Raw genomic sequence first — 16474 nt, 5'->3', positions numbered from 1 at the left:
GTGTGGATAGAAACGCCAGCATGTTGGCCTCCTGCCTAAAATAAGTGAGTGTTACAGTCCCATTATCCCCAAAAGTAACGCAGTCAGGGGTTAGAGCCCTGCATCCCAGGGCCCAGGCAGCCAGACACTTCCGACGGTGCCTGTTCACATCGCTCACCTTGCAGACTGAGTTAAGATTACTGCCTCTGTCCACTGCACTGAATTCTCAGGGTTACAAGTTACACATGCAAAAAACAGTTTTGTCAAGGAACATATTGAATTAAATCATTTTAGGGCTGGCCTACAGGCCTTGGCTCTCAAGTTACAGCATTTAACAACAACCTGTAGAACATATGACTTCCTGGATTCAGGCTGAACTCAATCCCTGGCCTCCGAGGGCATCTGAAGCTCAAACCTCGACTCATTACTCCCTCTCTCTCTGGCAAAAATGCAAATTTCCCCCAGTCCTTTGGGGGAAGTTTCATCTGGGCTGAAGACTGGAGAAATATGGGGTGGCATTAATTATTCATGAGCTCATTTCTAATGCTTTTTCCCATGAAACCCCCAGCTGCCTGAAAGGGTCATGAACAGGAGGGGTGAGAAGGAGAGAAACAAAATATAAGCCACTTTGTTGCGTGCTGGCGGCACCAACAAAGGTTATCAAATGGCTGGAGGATGAGGGATTGGACGGTGACAGGGAGACAGGACAGGAAGGAGGACAGTGGGATGGTGAGGGGCACCAGCTCTGCCTACCTGCTGGTCCAAATACTCTAGGTTTCTTTGCAACTGAAGATCTAAAAGTTCATCCTACCCGGAGCCCGAGGCCAAGGGGCCAACCAGCAACACAAACAAACAGGAACACACAAAAGAAAACAATAAAAAAGAAGCAAAGCAGTTAAGAGTTAGATGGGCAAGGACCAGGAAAAGCCTCTCTCGACCCTTGAGGAGTTCTGGGGGTGCAGGCAGGTGGAGGAGACACACACTCCGGGCCCCAGCTCCATCGTCTCTCCCAGGTTTACCTCACCCTCTCTGGGAGGATCAAGCACCACCGAAGGAACCTAATCAGCACTTCTTAGCAGTTATTTCTAAGTTTTCTGGAAAAACCTGTGGTTTCTGGAGGGCTGCATTTGCTGTGGGTCAAGGCTATAGAGTTTGAACACTGGCAAAGCGAGAATGGAGATGGGGTGAGTGGAGGCCTCCTCCACCCTGGCCTCCTGGTGCTGCGTGTGGGACAGATCCTGCCTGTGGGTCTTTGTGGCTCCCTTCACCCCACTCAGATGGAGCATCTGTAGGCACAGATGGAGATGTCCAGCTGAGATGACAATTCTCAGGGGAGCATATACTCAGGAGAGTACAATATGGGCAGTTTTCCTCTTTCAATCACACCACTTGTCTCTGTCCCTAAAAGTCACAACTCAGGCAAAGGACAAACTTGAAGGAAATGCTCCTGGGGAAGAAAAGTCTCTAAGTTCTTGCCTGTTGCTAGGAGTCCTGGGCTGACTCTGTGCCCAGTTCACCCCTCGCCCTGGCCCCTTCTCCTGCATGCTGGAGAAGAGAGCTGGGCCGAGGTTGGCACTCTCAGGTCTTGTCCCTTTCCTCTGCCCTGGCACTAAACTATTCGGGGTAGAGGCCTGGCCGGAGGGAGGAGGTATCCAGAGGCTGCTTAAAAACACAGAGGCCAGGCACTGGGCACGGGGTACCCTTATTCAGCTCTGCCTTGGGTGGAGGCAGGGCAGAGCGGAGGGAGGAGAGGACGTACCATCTTATCGTGGACCGTGGGGGATGGTGGGTAGTTGTAGGGGAACAGTCCTGCAGGGACTGGCCGCCTGTCTCCCAGGTAATCATACTGGAAGAGAAAGGGGATTGCAGAGGTAAGAGGGTTCGGCTAGGACACGGACTTCCCCACCAGCGCAGTTCCAGGTTAGGGATGTCTGTATTCTGTCCTGGAGTAGATTTCAAACAGCAGTCCCCGTGCAATAAGCAGTCCTCAAGAATGGAAAAGATAGACCCTCTCCGCCCTGTCAATCAGACTGTTCCTGGCACAACTTGGAGATGGGCACAGAGAGCAAGGTTCCTACTCAGGGCACAATGACCCTCCAAACAGCTCTCCTAGGGATGCGACTGTGGGCCAGTGGGTGCCCTGGGCAGACCACCAGTCCTGTGACACACAGCCAGTGACTCATGTCCCAGATGCCCCAGCATCACCACCTCTTCTCACCACCTGGTCTTGGGGGATGAGGAAGGAGGGCAGGCAGGCAGCTCACCTTGGGGGAGCTGACGGATCGCCTCATCACATAGGCAGCGGGGTCAGCATAGATGTCCTCACTGTGAGGTGGCAGCCGTTCAAAGCGGGCACTGGGTGAGCGGACCGGGGAGTAGATGCGGGCGTGGCTGTAAGAGCCCTGACTGGGTGAGCGGGGCACAGAATGGGAACGAGGCTGCAAAGACAGGCGGCGCAGGGAACCAGAGGCGGCATCCAGCTCGTCGTAGTAGACTGGCTGCCGGGATGGGCTGGGGATCCAGACAGTGCCATCTTGCCGGCCGTAGCCTGCAGGCTCCTTCCACTCACGCAGCTGGTAGGCAGGGGTGCCCCCATTGCGGAAGGAGTGGCGCTTGTCCTCCAGGGCCCAGGGAGGGCTGATGCGATCGTAGGCGGGCATGGAACAGATGCTATCAGGTCGCACCCCTGGGGGGTAGTACTGGTAATCATCCGGATACTGGGAGGGGTAGGGGCCATAATAGTCAGGGACCCGACGGGGCACGGGGTAGAACCTGGAGGGACTGAAAGACAGAGGACAGTGTAAGGAAAGCAGATACCGTGGGCACATCTCTATCCGTCCCAGCCTCACACCCACGTCCTACAATGAGAGCAGGTGCTGAACAGGTGAATGGGCCCCAGGCTTGTTAGTGAGCACACGAAAGAGTCCTGCCCAGGCAGGCCCTGAGGTTCACTCCAGTGTAAGGGAAAGGCCCTCCTTCAAAGTTCCTTGCAACCAGAAAGGGCACCACTGAGCTTCAATCTTTGTCTCTTTAAAATGAAATGCCCTGGAAGAGAATCGTACGCCTTATTAGCCGTCTCCATCTGAGTGTGAACCAATCTATCAGACTTTTTCCAAGGGAGGCAAGAGAAGAAAGAACCTGAGTGTCCTGAACAGCTGGTGGACAGCCGAAAAGGGAGGAAAGGGCGGTTTCCTGGCGGCATGAGCCCTGCCAGAAAAAACCAACAGCTTCCTGTGACTTGTTCCGAGAGCCTAAGATTTTGGGGTGAGGGGTGGGGCCGAAGTTGCCCATCGGTGATGAGCTACAGATCAGCCACTAGAGGGCGGGTCTCTCCCATGCCCTGGCCAACAGGAGGCTGGAGCCCCCAAGGAAGGAGCTGGCCAGCTCATCTGCCCTGAGGAACACTGTCAAGCCTAATAAATGCCCTCAAATATTTGAAAGCCAGTCACTGGATAGAGGAATAAATTAGTCATGGAAGACAGTAGTAGGACTGAGTTGTTTTTTTTTTTTAATAAAAAAACACACAAAACTTCTAGCTGTGTGTATTGTGGCCCATGCCTGTAATCTGAGCACTTAGGAGGCTGAGGCAGTAGGATTGCAAATTCAAGGCTAGCCTGGACTAGCCTTGAGACTGTTTCAAAAATTCAAACAAATAAACAAAAAATTTCCTATAAATAATGGCTTTCAAATAACAGGACTATTTAAAAATAAAGTGAGTGGGCTTATGGTAGCCAGTGCATCTAGTGTTGGCAGTGACACCAGATGAGATGATGGAGTATCCACAACATGGGCCAATGTCAGACCACAAGAACTGAGGCCCTCCCACACTTATGAGAGGTACTGGGGAGCTCTGTCTTTTTGGAGGGAAGGAGACAGAGAAACAAGACGCAGGCGCAATGGACAAACTCTAAAGATGGAACCAAGGTGTGGGAAAGGATTTGGGTGAGCGGGGAATTATGGGATTGTCTTTGCTTCCCAGCTTGGCCTGGCTTTCAGAAGGTTCCCAATTGGGCATGCGTCACAGGTTATAATCCCTTCCCTTGCCCTAGCCCTAAGGCTGACCAATGCACTCTTCCCAGCTAGCCTCACCTGCGAAGGTCTTCGGGTGGTGGTACCCCTCGGCGCAGGTTTACCCACTGCTGTAGTTGGTTCATGGAGCTCTTGCGTTGGGCAATTTTGTCAGGGTTGTTGCGTGCTGCTGGAAAGCTCCGTCGATGCCCCGCATTCTCTCCATCCTGCGGCGGGAAAGCTGTGCTTCCTGGTCGACTTGGGGAGCTGTACTGCCAGCCATTGGGCTGAGCTGGCTGCTCTCCGCCCCCCGGGACCCTTGGGCCCTCGGGGTAAGGGCTGCCGGGCTCTGAGCCTGGTTCGGGTCCACCTGGGATGCCATTGGCTTTCACTAGAGGCTCCTTCTTGACTTCAGGCCTCTCAGGCTTCCGTTCTGCCTTCTCACAGCCTCGGCCATCACCTTCCCCCCGAGTCTTGGCCTCCAGCTCAGGCTTGGGGAGACAGTTGTGAGGTGGCTGTTGGTGGAGTTTGCTGGGTGGGATGTTCTCAGAGTCTGGCTTCTCGTGGCTGCAGGGTACCAAGCGAGATGTTATAAGTGACTCATCATGGAGTTGGGTGGGGAGGGCAGACTAGGAAGGAGAAGAGGAATGGGCAGGAAGGTAGCAGCAGAATCAAGATGCAGCCACTTCCGATCCTTGTTCCTAAATCCTAGGTTTTCTCTCCTTGCTCCAGCCTGGGCAATTAGTACACAACATGATAGTCCTGCCCTCAGGGTCTGCTCAGGTCATGCACTCTCTGCTGCTGCCCGTGTTGAGCATGGCCTTTACTATGGCTAAGACCAACCTCACCTGTCCTGCTCACCTCTGTTATCCTTCTTCAACCCAAACATAAGCGATGCCATAATGAAGTTTCATGGTAGTAACTGTGCTTAGCTACAGAGACTGGCTTTGGGCTCACATTCTTGCCTGCAGAAAGCTGCTTATCTCCCAAAACTTCAGGCTCCTCACTGACAGAATGAGTGTCACACACACACACACACACACACACACACACACATACACACACCCGTGCCCCAGAGAATGGCCAGTGAAACACAACAGACAGCAGGAACAGAAGTTGCTACTCTCAAATTCGTGAGTATGTACACACGGCCCCCTTCCCTTCTCTAAACGGGGATCCTTTCAGAACTGACTTTCTATTAGAATGCAGGCTCCACAAGGACATGGTGGTCTGTCCTCCCTGGTACACCCAGCACTTGGTATAGGATCTCACACATTTATAAGCACAGTAAGTATTTGTCAAATAAAAATCTGGGCATGGTGGCACAGGCTTCTAGGAAGCTAAAGCACACGGAGCACAAGCTTGTACTCAGCCTGGATAACTTAGCAACTTAATGAGACCCAGAGGGCAGGACAATGGTGTTGGGACGCAGATTAGTACAAAGGCTATGCAAAAATAAAAATCAATGAATAAATTGTGGAATGAATGAGGAACTTCTGTTCTTTCCTGACTTATTTTGCAGTGCTGGGACCCAGGGCTTTGGACATGCTCGGCAGGCACCCCGCTATCACGCTGCTTCCCAGCCCTCAAATGAACTGCAAGTGTACAAGTGGAGCCTTGTGACAATTTTCTCCCAATGGCTTCCTGAGGCTGCTAGGATTCAGGCTTCCCTGAGGAAACACTGCTGGATAAACATTTCTAAGACACATGGTTAGACTTGGAACCTATACTGCAAACCCCCCTCTTCTAGATCCCCATTAACACCTAACCCAAGGCTCCATACCCAGCTGGAGAAGGAGAGACAGGCTCTGAGACAGTGGGGATGGCAAGTGCTGAGAGCAGCCATATGCTGAGTATCTGCTACATGTCAAGTGCTTTACGTACACTGTGCCGTCCCCACAACAGCCCTGTGCAGGCAGCGTAATTGCTGGTCTGGAGGAAAGAAAGCTCGGGATCTGAGATTAAGTCACTTACACTGAGCCCCGACTGCAGCCAAGAGGCCACGCCATGATGCAAACCTGAGTCCACCTTCCTCCAAAGGCTATATCCTTAACATACAAAGCCAACAAGACATTGAGCATTGACTCTCACCTTTGGTTCCTGGCTGGGCCCTGGAGGAATTTGGCTTCTCTGTTGCTTCCCTCAGCTCAGAGAAAAGAGGAAAAACCCAGCAAGGCCAGAGACCTCAGGCTCTGCAACCTCCTACCCAGACCTTGTGTGAATATAAGGAGGTGGTGCCAAGCTCCTCAGGGGTTTGTGGCAGCACCTTGGGCTTAGCAACAGCGCCCCTCACCTCCCTCCCCTGCCAGGTATGCTGGTACTCACTTGTGACGCACAGGCTGGGACACAGACTTCTGGGCTGGAGGGATCTGTACCCGTGCAGCCTCCCCCATGGCCTGGATCCATGCCTCCTGCTCTTCGGGGCTCTCGGCACTGAAGAAGTAGGTGCGGACACCAGCATGCTCAGCCTGTGGGGAGAGGCAGTGCGTGGGCCTGGCCCTGGCCTCATCCACCCAGCACACAGTCACCTGCAGGGAGAGGACACCAACATCCGCAGGACAGGCAGTCAGTGGGGCTGCTCCTGGGCCTACAGCTCTCCCCCAGCTAGGCCTCAGGATCAAGGTGAGGGGAGCAATCCATGCCCAACCCATGGGCACCACAGGCATCCATGTATCTGCCTTGGTTAAGTCTTTAAACGCCAGCAGGCCACCCAGCAGCCCAACATGTCTACCTGCCCCACCTGAGGTGATCACAGGCAAGAGGGACAATTATCATACCCACTCACCCCTCTGATTCCACAAGTGGCAATTACCCGATGTCCAGGGGAGATGGCCCCCAGGCACATAGGAGTCCCAGCCCCAGCCTCATGGCTGAGAAACCAGCCCTGTCTCCTCCCCGCAGGCATGCAAGGGCGTACACTGGCATATAGATGGAGCACACTACCTAGTTGGCGGCTGGGAGCAGGCACAGCGGGAACCCAGAAGAGAGCTCCTGTCGGAGGAGGAGTCCTCACGTGGTCAAAAGGGGGAAAAGCAGAAACAGGTCAACCAACACCAGAGGGAAGGACAGCCGATGAGGCAGGAGATGGGGAGAAGCATGGGGTAGGGGGAAGGGGGGCCTCAGACTGTCTCTTCCATTGTCACTGTGGGGAAGGACAGATAACTACCCACAGTACCCTGCACAGCCCACAGCCCATCAAAGGGTGGGGCATGGAGTGCAGGCCCTAGAGGAGTCTGGGTAGGGAACCCCAGTATTAATCCTTGCTCTGTTTTTGGCCATCCTGGTGCTGCAGGCAAGTTGCTTTTTCACTGTGACCTTAACTGATGCACTGACTCAGTGGGGAGACCCAGTAACATACAAGGTTCTTCGGCTAGAAGCAACAGAGGCCACAGCTCTATATTTTTTCTGGGACCTCAGTCTGCTTTCCAGGTGAGACCCTCTAAATCCCCCAAAACCAGGCAGCCTGGTTTATGGCATTCAGTAGGAGAGACTGAGAGGTGATGATGTCTCAGGAGTGAGCCTCGTTCCAGCCTCTGATTTCCTCAGGTGCTAACCCAGGGCCAGGGACTAGCGGAAGAGGACCAGAGCTCATGGATGGCCTCAGCCACACCCTCAGACACATTCCCTGCCTGGCCTTCACGGGGTCCCTGAACTGTAGTCAGTACTGTCTCATCTCTCCTTTCCCACATGGATGGCCTCCTTCCTCTAGATCCTCCTGGCAGGTTCCCTCTCTTCAGCTGAGAGCTGAGATCAGTGTGAGAAAGGGCCAGGGAGGTGCTAATGGATGGCCAGCAATGCTGTGAGAGGACCAGGGGGACTTGAAAGGGCACAAGAGCAGAGCCCAGTGTCCAGCCAGCCTTATAGTGGAAAACACAGGCTGCTTGTAAAAGGCAGGAGACACGGGCAGGACAGGCAGCACAGCCTTGGTAGTGGGGGCAGGGAAGCGGGGGGAGCGGGGGCCAATGAATCCATTGATTCACTGAGTACCCAGCAAGCAGCCTGTGCGCACAGCTCACTTGGGGCACCAGGCACAAGAAAGGCCCAGGCACACTCTTGCACTTGAGCTCACGGTCACACGGGGGCAAAACATGCCATGGAAAACAAGGAGAAAACACAGGCCCAGGAACATGTGTTTGTGATGGGGGAGGCAGAGGGCCTGGGAAAAAATAGGCCTATTGATGGGCAGCAGGAGGGGCACTGGCTTGGAACTGTGAAAGAGGCCAGAGAACTGAGGAGATTCCCCGCAGACACAGGCTTCCTCGGCTGGGTTAGGAAGAGGTTAAGGCATTCAGCAGCAGCCTAGGCAGAACAGCTCCTGGCTCCTTATTATTCTCCATCTCCCAGTTTCACTTGGTGGCCCCAGCAGGACAAGCCTCCTATCTGTGTCTCAGCTCTCCTCCCTTCCCTGGTGAAGGGCCACTGAAAAGTCACAATTGGAATCCTTTGTGGGCCACAGAGCTGGACTCTAAAGGGGCAGTGCAAACCAGGACAAGGGACCGGTGGGCCCTTGGCTTTGGAACAGGGCTGTGTGTCAGCACTCTGAAGCTGTTTATCCGTGCTGGGCTGAGTGTCTCTCACAGGTCTGGGGGCAGGGGTGGCCAGGCTGTTTGATGGTGTGTGGGCGTGTGAGTGTATCCATGGACCGGAGGACTGTGTGTTGTCGGTTAAACAGCCTACTTCCCTCGCTAGAATACGGCTCCCTAGTGTCAGAGTTTTATTAATTGTTCATTATGTTCACACCTCTGGCACATGAGACCCTGGGAGGCCGAAAACTAATTATATGCCAAATAGGCCCCATCTAGTTCAGTGTGGCAAGACGTGTGTTTGCCACCCACCTCTTTTCTGTAGCCTGCTGCCCCGATCTGGACAGAGACAGCCCAGGGGCTTAGCTCCTGGCCTTGTATGACTCCAAGGTCCTATCACCTAACACCACAGCTTTGGTTTTAAGGGACTTGGACAGCAGTTTCCACTGAGAGAGGAAGGGAAGGCTCTGTCCTAAGAAATGCATAGCTGATGTTATATATTTGGAAAGCAAAAAGAAGTCTATAGTTTCTGCATCACAAAACATAAAAAGGGCATGGGATTTTTATAGTTTTTAATGGGTCATGAATTTTTAAATGTGGAAAAACACTGGCCTAGGATGAGCCAGCTGCAGGCAGATCTCTGCCGGGTGGGTCCCCCGGGGCGTCTGAGGGAGTGGCACTGAGCAGGCACAGAGTTCCACTTTCCCGGGCACTTGTTCTCTCCAACTGTTGTCTATGAAGTCTGCAACTCAGACTGGAATAAACTTCAACTCCTAATTTTCTCTAACGATTGAAATTGGGACCAAGGTGGGGAGAAGCCCTTCCCCAAAAAGATCTCAGAACCCCACCAGCCACAGGCTGCCTTTGTCAAGTGGGATCTCTCAGGCAGACCACTGGCAGGAGGCCCAATGCTTAGGACATAACTTTCTTTCCCAGCAAAGAACACGGCACTACTGAGGCACACCCCACCTGCCCTCAGGGGTCCTCAGGGGACCACTAAGAGAAGAGGAGAGGACCCAGCACAGTCTCAGCCTCACAGTGACCCACACTGAGCCCAGGGGCCAGTGCCTGTTCCCTCCTCCTTTAGTGGTACTTGGGATTTCTCAGAGAGATGCCCTTGACTCTTTCTATCCCCTCATGTCTGGAAGAGCAGGGTCCCTGCGCGTGATCCAAGAGAGGGGGCCCGACTGACCTTAAACGTATGCTTCCGGCTGATGTTGTCTGAGGGCTGAACAGCAGCGACCCGGAAGCTCAGGAGGGGAATGCTGCCCAGGATGCTCTCCTCCTTCTCATCTGCCAGGGACACAGGCATAGAGGGGGACACATGTGAACTCCTGGGGCCACCTACTGCTGCTCACATACCAGGGCCACATGCATTCTCCTGGAGTTGGGGTGGGGGACCCTCTGGATATGGTTTCAGATGCTGGACTGTAGAGAGGTCAGTAAGAGAGAAGTGGTGTCTCCCGGACCCGATCTGGGTGTTTATGTTCTGCTAACGCACAAACATACTCTCACAGCTTCTCCTTGAGGAGGTACTTTATTACCTCCATGGGATGGGAAGGAACTGAAGAGGCAGAGAAGCTAAGGAGTTTGTCTCAGGTCCCTCAGGTAGTCGGCAGTGGAACTGGTCTTTAAACCCAAGTAGCAGGACTCCAAAGCTAGCTGACCTCTATCCTCTCTACTATCCTGTCTACTAGATGGGACAATTCCAGCCAGGACACTTGCAGCAGGGGGATGGGATGAAACATAGGAGAAGGCACCTGCCCTCTTTCCACACTCTGGCTCCTCTGGGTTACCCAGCAACCTGCCTCAGACCCTTGGAGGGCTCTGCTCTCCCTCAGGAAACTGTGTCCTGTATCCCAGGGACCAGCTGACAATTGGACTGTCACACAACTCATTCAGGATCTGCACAGGAGCCTGAAGGCTTAGCCAGTCAGCCCAGCTGTCAGCAGGAAGCCAGACAGGACAGGGTACCCTGTGGGACAGATGGGGGACAAGCATGTGCCCCAGCAAGACCCTTACTTTTCTCTGGGATTACTATTTGTTCACTGGGCTGGAGACTCTGAAAGCTCTGTTCCTCCTCAAAAGGAAACAATGCATTTCCCGGCAGAATATAGGCTGGTGTTCAGGGGGTGATGTTGTGGTGTGGATGAAGAACTCAGGCTGAAATCTGATTCCCAAAGTAATGGGGTCAGAGGTGGCAAGTTTAAGGAGGGACAAAGTCCATCTCACAGCATGGGCTCCTCCTCTGGGGCAGGTCCTTATAAAGCGACACTACCCTCAGGTTTTGTCTCTTCCACATGCGCCTACTTGTCCTTCTGTTTCTGAGGCCCGCAGAGGCCAACCAGCAGCCAGCACCATGCTCTCTGCTCTTCCAACCTCCAGATCATGGGTCAAAACAAACCTCTCACCTTGATAAATTGCCCAGCAAGAGGAAAGGGATTACGATGAGGGTTGTTCCAAGGCCACAGTGTGTGGGACAGAGGTCCTCTTTGCTATACACCTTGCCTCTCCACTGTAGGGAGTAGGCTTCCCCTGACACCCGCCCAGCATCCACAACCCCTTCCTGACTTATTTCCTTAGGGGTCAGCTGGCCGCAATTCAGGGTCCAGGGGCAGCCAACACTTAGAGGGGTCCACCAGGTGCAACCTTTGTTTGCCAAAGTTAATGATTCACTAAATTGCTCTGTGGAGGCCTGAGCAAAGCAGAGCCCCACCTTCCCGGGGCAAGAACGCATACCAAACAGCTTCTCTTGCTTCTAGACCATTGCACCCTGTCTCTCCTTGTGCCCCATGCCTCCTCTTGTTCCAGGGTCTGCCAGGAGGCCACCAGTACTGTCAGCAGCCCTTGCTCCTGCCCTTCGTGCCTCCTGGACACACATCACTGTGTACATTTTATAATGACTTCCCAGAGGAGGCCACACAGTTATCTGATCTTGCCCTCTTCCTTTGGGGATGGTGGGTAGGAAGAACTAGGGGTGAGTGGGTGGAACCAGGGTGTTATTCACTTATTCAGGGTCAACTGGACGTCTATGGTGCACTGCACATTCTTTTGGGTACAGTGAACTCTGCAGTGAACAAAATTGGCAAAAACTCCTGCATTCCTGGATAACTGCCTACCCCAATAGGACAGAAGATTAACACCCAAGCCTCGATCAGTAGATGACCTCCCATTAGTAAATAGTGGCCTCCTCCTCATGCTTTTCCCCTCCTCTCTCCCATCTCCTTTGTTCACCACATGTCACCAGCTGGGACCCAGAACTCTGCCTGACACCTTGTAGGCATCAATTCAACATTGCTGACTAGCAACCGAATGAATGAGTGACTGTGTGAATATAAGCCGCACCCCACAGGTGCCAGGAACCATAATGGGAAGACCTCTCTGGCGATGCCCATCCAAGCAGGGCCTGGTGCCAAGGTAGGCTAAGAAGGAGCGGTGGCCCTGGACAAGCTCACCTTTGTAGTAGAAGAGGCAGCGGTCCACCAGCACAAACCAGCGCTTGTTCCACTGCTTCACCCCGGAGCTGGCCTGTAGGACACGTGGGAAGACAGATGTGAGGGACTGGGAGCGGGGTGTGCAGGAGGGGTGTGGCATGGTGAGGCCAGCACTGCCCTAATTATACACACGTCCAACCTGCAGTCACAACACTGCCACTAGATACGGCAGTATCAACCCCAACCAGAGAGCTCAGAGGCAGGGAACTCACATGAGATTACAGCCCATGACCTTCCCATTCTGTCACTATGAGGCTCAGGAACAAGAGATGAGCCAGAATGAGTGTGTAGAAAGGCAGAGGTGTAACAAGGTTAACTGGGGTGAGCAGGTGGACCTCCAACCCCCAGCACATCAAGAGGGACCTCCAAGGAATGAGCTAGTGGGCTGCTCCGATGGGGTTGGTGACCCAGTACCATTTTAAAGTCATTGTGTTTGCCCCTCAGAAACCCCACGAGGACTCCCACACCTGACAGACTATTCTGTGTGACTCGGGGAAGATTTTTAACTTTCCTGAGCTTTACATGAGGAGGGCCCTCATTCACAAGACAGTGGAAAGACACACCCAAAAATACATGCTGTGCCTTAAATACTGGAGAGCCACAAAGTTACGCACCCAGAGAGGTAGCTGTGGTGGGAGGAGTGGCAGGGTAGCCTCACCTGTTTGAAGAGCCAGCCTGCCTTAGTGACGGGGGCACTGGGGTTCCGCTTCATGGAGTGTGCACGCTTGCCAAAAGTGATGGCTTTGCGGGATGTCCGAGTTGCCTAGAGAAGCAGAGAGAGAATCTGGTCCTGCTTCGTGCCTCTCCCCCTTTGTACAAGAGAGCTACCTAGGGGCTGTAAGTTTCTTTCTTTCTTTTCTCTCTTTCTCATGCTGGGCCTGTGCACACTGGCACCGTACCGCTGAGCCCCATCCCCAGCCAGAGCTGCATCTCTCTAGCCCTTGCACTGAGGCCCAAGTGTGAATCTTGAATCTGTTACTGATTCACATGGTCTTTTGATTCTTTGGCTCCTCCTCTCATCTCTAAAATGGGCCTCAAGTCTGCGTGCAGTGGTGCACTCCTGTAATCCCAGCACTCGGGAGGCTGAGGCAGGAGGATCATTGCAAATTCAAGACCAGCCTGGGCTACAAAGTGAGTTCAAGGCCAGCCTGCACTGCAAGACTCTGTCTCAAAGAGACAAAAGATAAAATAAAATAAAATAAAATAAAATAAAATAGGCCTCAAAATAATAGTACTACCTATCAGCTTTCCTCTTCTTTTCTTTTTAAGAAAAATAAGATTTTTCATTTCAGTCCTGGCCTAGGTTTCCTTCACTCTCCATCCTGCCCACTCTCATCTCAGTGCTTCTGGGAATCCACACACCTGTAAGTGAATCGCCTACGTCACATCACATTGAGTCCTACCCAGTCTTCTGTACAGCGGCTCCTCAGTGCTACACAGACAATGCCATACTTCCACATTCTGGCAAAAGTCTGTCTTCCCTGAAGCACCACTGCCCGACCTCCTTTCCCATCACTTTCAGCTTCCGGATCATTCTCTTAGAAGTGATGGGAAAGGAGGTCGGGCAGTGGCACTTACAGGTGCATGGATTCCCAGAAGCACTGAGATGAGAGTGGGCAGGACGGAGAGTGAAGAAAACCTAGGCCAGGACTGAAATGAAAAATCTTATCTTAATCTTCACTATGTTTCTACCTCACTGAGAGCCCCGGTCCTGAGCCTGCCCTTTCTGTCTGATCTGTCAGCTACTTCCTGATTCTAGTTATTATCCTTCAAAAATGGACTCCAGAACGTCTGCCTAGGGTCTTTGTTTCATCTTTTCTGAAATCCATTATTCCAAATTAATCAAATTATCCCCATTCTCTGTACTCAAAGCCAGTTATGGTGCTGCTTGCAGAGGCGGGGGGGGGGGGACACTGCTGTACAGAGTGTACAGATGAGGTCACTGCAGACCCACAGCTCCCAACCCCACCTGCTGAGCCCAGACTGCTAGAGCTCCACCCTGCCCTACCGCTGCCCCATCCTCCAAACACCTCAGCCGCTCCTCTCCCCAAGGGGACCCAGCATCTCCACAGAGGAAACCCAAGGCATCAGACATGCATTTCCTCAATCTCACACCCTTTTACCTAGAAAATTACACCCTCAGCCGCTACCTTTGCCTGTTTCCCTCAATGCCAGAAGTCACCCTCCTTTCCAAGGATAACATGTCTGACCCAAGATCGCTTTGGAGACTTTGCCCCCTCCCAATCTGTCTTCAATGTGCCCTTCACCAGTGGCTGCTTCTCCCCAATGAGCACTCTCCAAGCTGTCTGTCTGTCTGTCTGTCTGTCTGTCTCTCCCACACTTCCACACCTTCTGCCCAGCTAAAGCAGAACCATCTCCCCTTCTCTTCAGGGGAGGCTACTGAAAAGACTCCTCTGCTTTCCTCCCCCACTCCAAAACCTCCTCTCCTTCATTCTGACCCAGCTCCTGCCATAACACTGAGTAGGTCACTCAGTCCTTGAGCGTGCTAACGGCCCAGCAATATTAACTTTCCATCCTCTCTGGCTCGTACTACTGTTTTCCTTTCGAAACCTCCTCTGCTGGCCGTTCCTTCTCAGTCTTTTTTCTACTCTGAGTGTTGGTGGACTTCAACTGAAGTTTTATTATTTTGCAAACTTTCTGTCTGTCTGTCTATTTTGTGGTGCTGGGATTGAACCCACAGCCTCATGCATGTGAGGCAAGTGCTTTACCACTGTACTACGTGTCCAGCTAGACTTTATCCTCTTACAACGGCTCAGCTCCATTCTTTCCTCTCAAATCCTACTGTGGTTTTCTTTTCTGTGTTCCTCATTTCTTCATGCTGTCCCTCCTGGGCAATGAACTGAGGTGATTTTGCCTCTCCCTTGCTTAAAATTTCTTACTAGCTTTCACCACTGAGGAGAGTTCTAAGTTCTCAGCACCCACTGAGGGCAGGCCTAGAAGCCCTGCCACACACCGACCCCCTCAGTCTCTCCCTCTCTCCTGTGTCCCAGCTGGCTGTACTCCCTCCCTGGGGAGGGCCTCTGTCTCTATCCACCCACAAACTCCCAGCTCGTCTCTCAAAGTGCAGCACAAATGCCTCCTCCTCCTTGAAATCTCTGTGATGTCTTTGAGCAGTCAGCGACCCCACCCTCGGCACATCTGTGCCGTCTATCACTTCTGTGTCCTTCATGAGCTCTTCTCAGTGAGGAGTATTTTTTTGCTCACTTTCATCAGTGGAGCCAGCAGGGTATCCAGCCATGATGAGTACTTAGCAAATATGGAAAAAACCAAACAAGTTGGGCTTTCCTAGAAAGCACCTGTACAACAACTGTAGGTAATACAATTGTTTTCTGGACATTCCTAGTGAAAATATCTACAGATACTGGCTGCGAATCACCACTTCAAGAAGTTATCACCTTCCCAAGGGTACACAAGTCCTAAAAGAAATCCTGCCCTCTGCTTTCAGGGTAACATGCCCGTATCACCTTTCTGTCTCCTCCTGTCCCCACTGCCCCAACATAGTTTTAGGCTATATCTTGGAAAATACAGGACAATGTTTCACATGGCCCTTGCTGGCCAGCATTTCTCTTTCCCCAACCTGCACCCCACCCAGTCCCTCCTTCCCACCAAATACACTACACCCCCTCTCTTCCTGCAAAAGTCAAGGACATAGGTAGGGCTGCCTTCAATTTCTAAGATACACACTTTGACTTCATATATAGTTTTTTCTTTTATTTTAATGCATCTCAGGATGAGGCATCATTTTCCCATCTAGAGTAAGAGCACAGCAACTGATTCCTGTCTCCTCTGAAACGTGGACGCCATCATGCTCTTCTGAACCCGATCTTTCCCCTCATGCCTCCAGCTAATCTACAAACCTGTCTGTCTTGCAGATGTATTTGCCAACCACACCCCTCCTTTTTCTTCACAGTCTGACTACAGCCTACCATAACCTACTAGGTATTTTATGAAGAACTAAACGAGAGGAGTTTTAAGGCTCAAAACATAAAAAAAGATGATATGGAAAGGGAAGCACTTATTTCCCTGACTGAACCACTGCATGTTGTATCTGCACATTGAACTGTCACACAAACCCCACAAATGGATGCAATCACTGCACGTTGTTTAAAAAATACAAATAAAAAGGTTTATAAAATATCTTCTTGAAATATTTCAAACATTTCAGAAAAGCAGAGAAAAATATAACATTCATTTCTTTACCTGGTTTTTCTCCCTAGTAAAACAAGGCAAGCAGAGTCAGTACCCACTCTGAGGCCCTCCTCAACCCCATTACCTCTCTCTTCCCTACCTTTCTCTTCCCTAGAGGCAACCACTGACCCAAAATTAGCCTCCCTGCCCATGGTTGGACATTGTTACAGCAAATGCTTCTAAAAATAAAGGGTACTGATTTTCATGTTTGTGCGTTTTACATAAGTGATACAGTTTTCATATTCTGAAACTTACAGAATC

At 52.0% G+C, this 16474-nt stretch overlaps 1 protein-coding gene across 21 annotated transcripts in view; it reads right to left on the bottom strand.

Annotated features, from left to right (window-relative positions):
• The window catches only part of Plekha6 (pleckstrin homology domain containing A6), a 132434-nt gene that overhangs the window by 25135 nt on the left and 90825 nt on the right, over positions 1 to 16474 (bottom strand). For 14 of the 21 annotated variants that reach the window (XR_010044487.1, XM_013157897.3, XM_023567110.2 and 11 more), the window contains 8 exons: positions 12663 to 12767; positions 11966 to 12038; positions 9703 to 9803; positions 6313 to 6515; positions 4069 to 4554; positions 2244 to 2760; positions 1739 to 1825; positions 733 to 786 (listed from right to left, as the gene is read on the bottom strand). Coding sequence is in view for 20 of the 21 variants with exons in the window: in XM_013157897.3 (XP_013013351.1) it covers positions 733 to 786; positions 1739 to 1825; positions 2244 to 2760; positions 4069 to 4554; positions 6313 to 6515; positions 9703 to 9803; positions 11966 to 12038; positions 12663 to 12767 (1626 nt within the window). In the remaining variant the exon portion in view is untranslated. The remainder of the gene's footprint in view (positions 1 to 732; positions 787 to 1738; positions 1826 to 2243; positions 2761 to 4068; positions 4555 to 6312; positions 6516 to 9702; positions 9804 to 11965; positions 12039 to 12662; positions 12768 to 16474) is intronic. The other 7 variants (XM_013157898.3, XM_013157899.3, XM_013157901.3 and 4 more) reach the window with 4 other exon arrangements.

This window comes from Cavia porcellus, unplaced genomic scaffold (assembly GCF_034190915.1).
Source record: "Cavia porcellus strain 051 isolate PalLab524CR breed Dunkin Hartley unplaced genomic scaffold, mCavPor4.1 scaffold_29, whole genome shotgun sequence".
Taxonomy (NCBI): Eukaryota; Metazoa; Chordata; class Mammalia; order Rodentia; family Caviidae; genus Cavia; species Cavia porcellus.
Note: the sequence above shows the minus strand (reverse complement) of the source record. Positions and strands in the feature narration are given on the sequence as shown.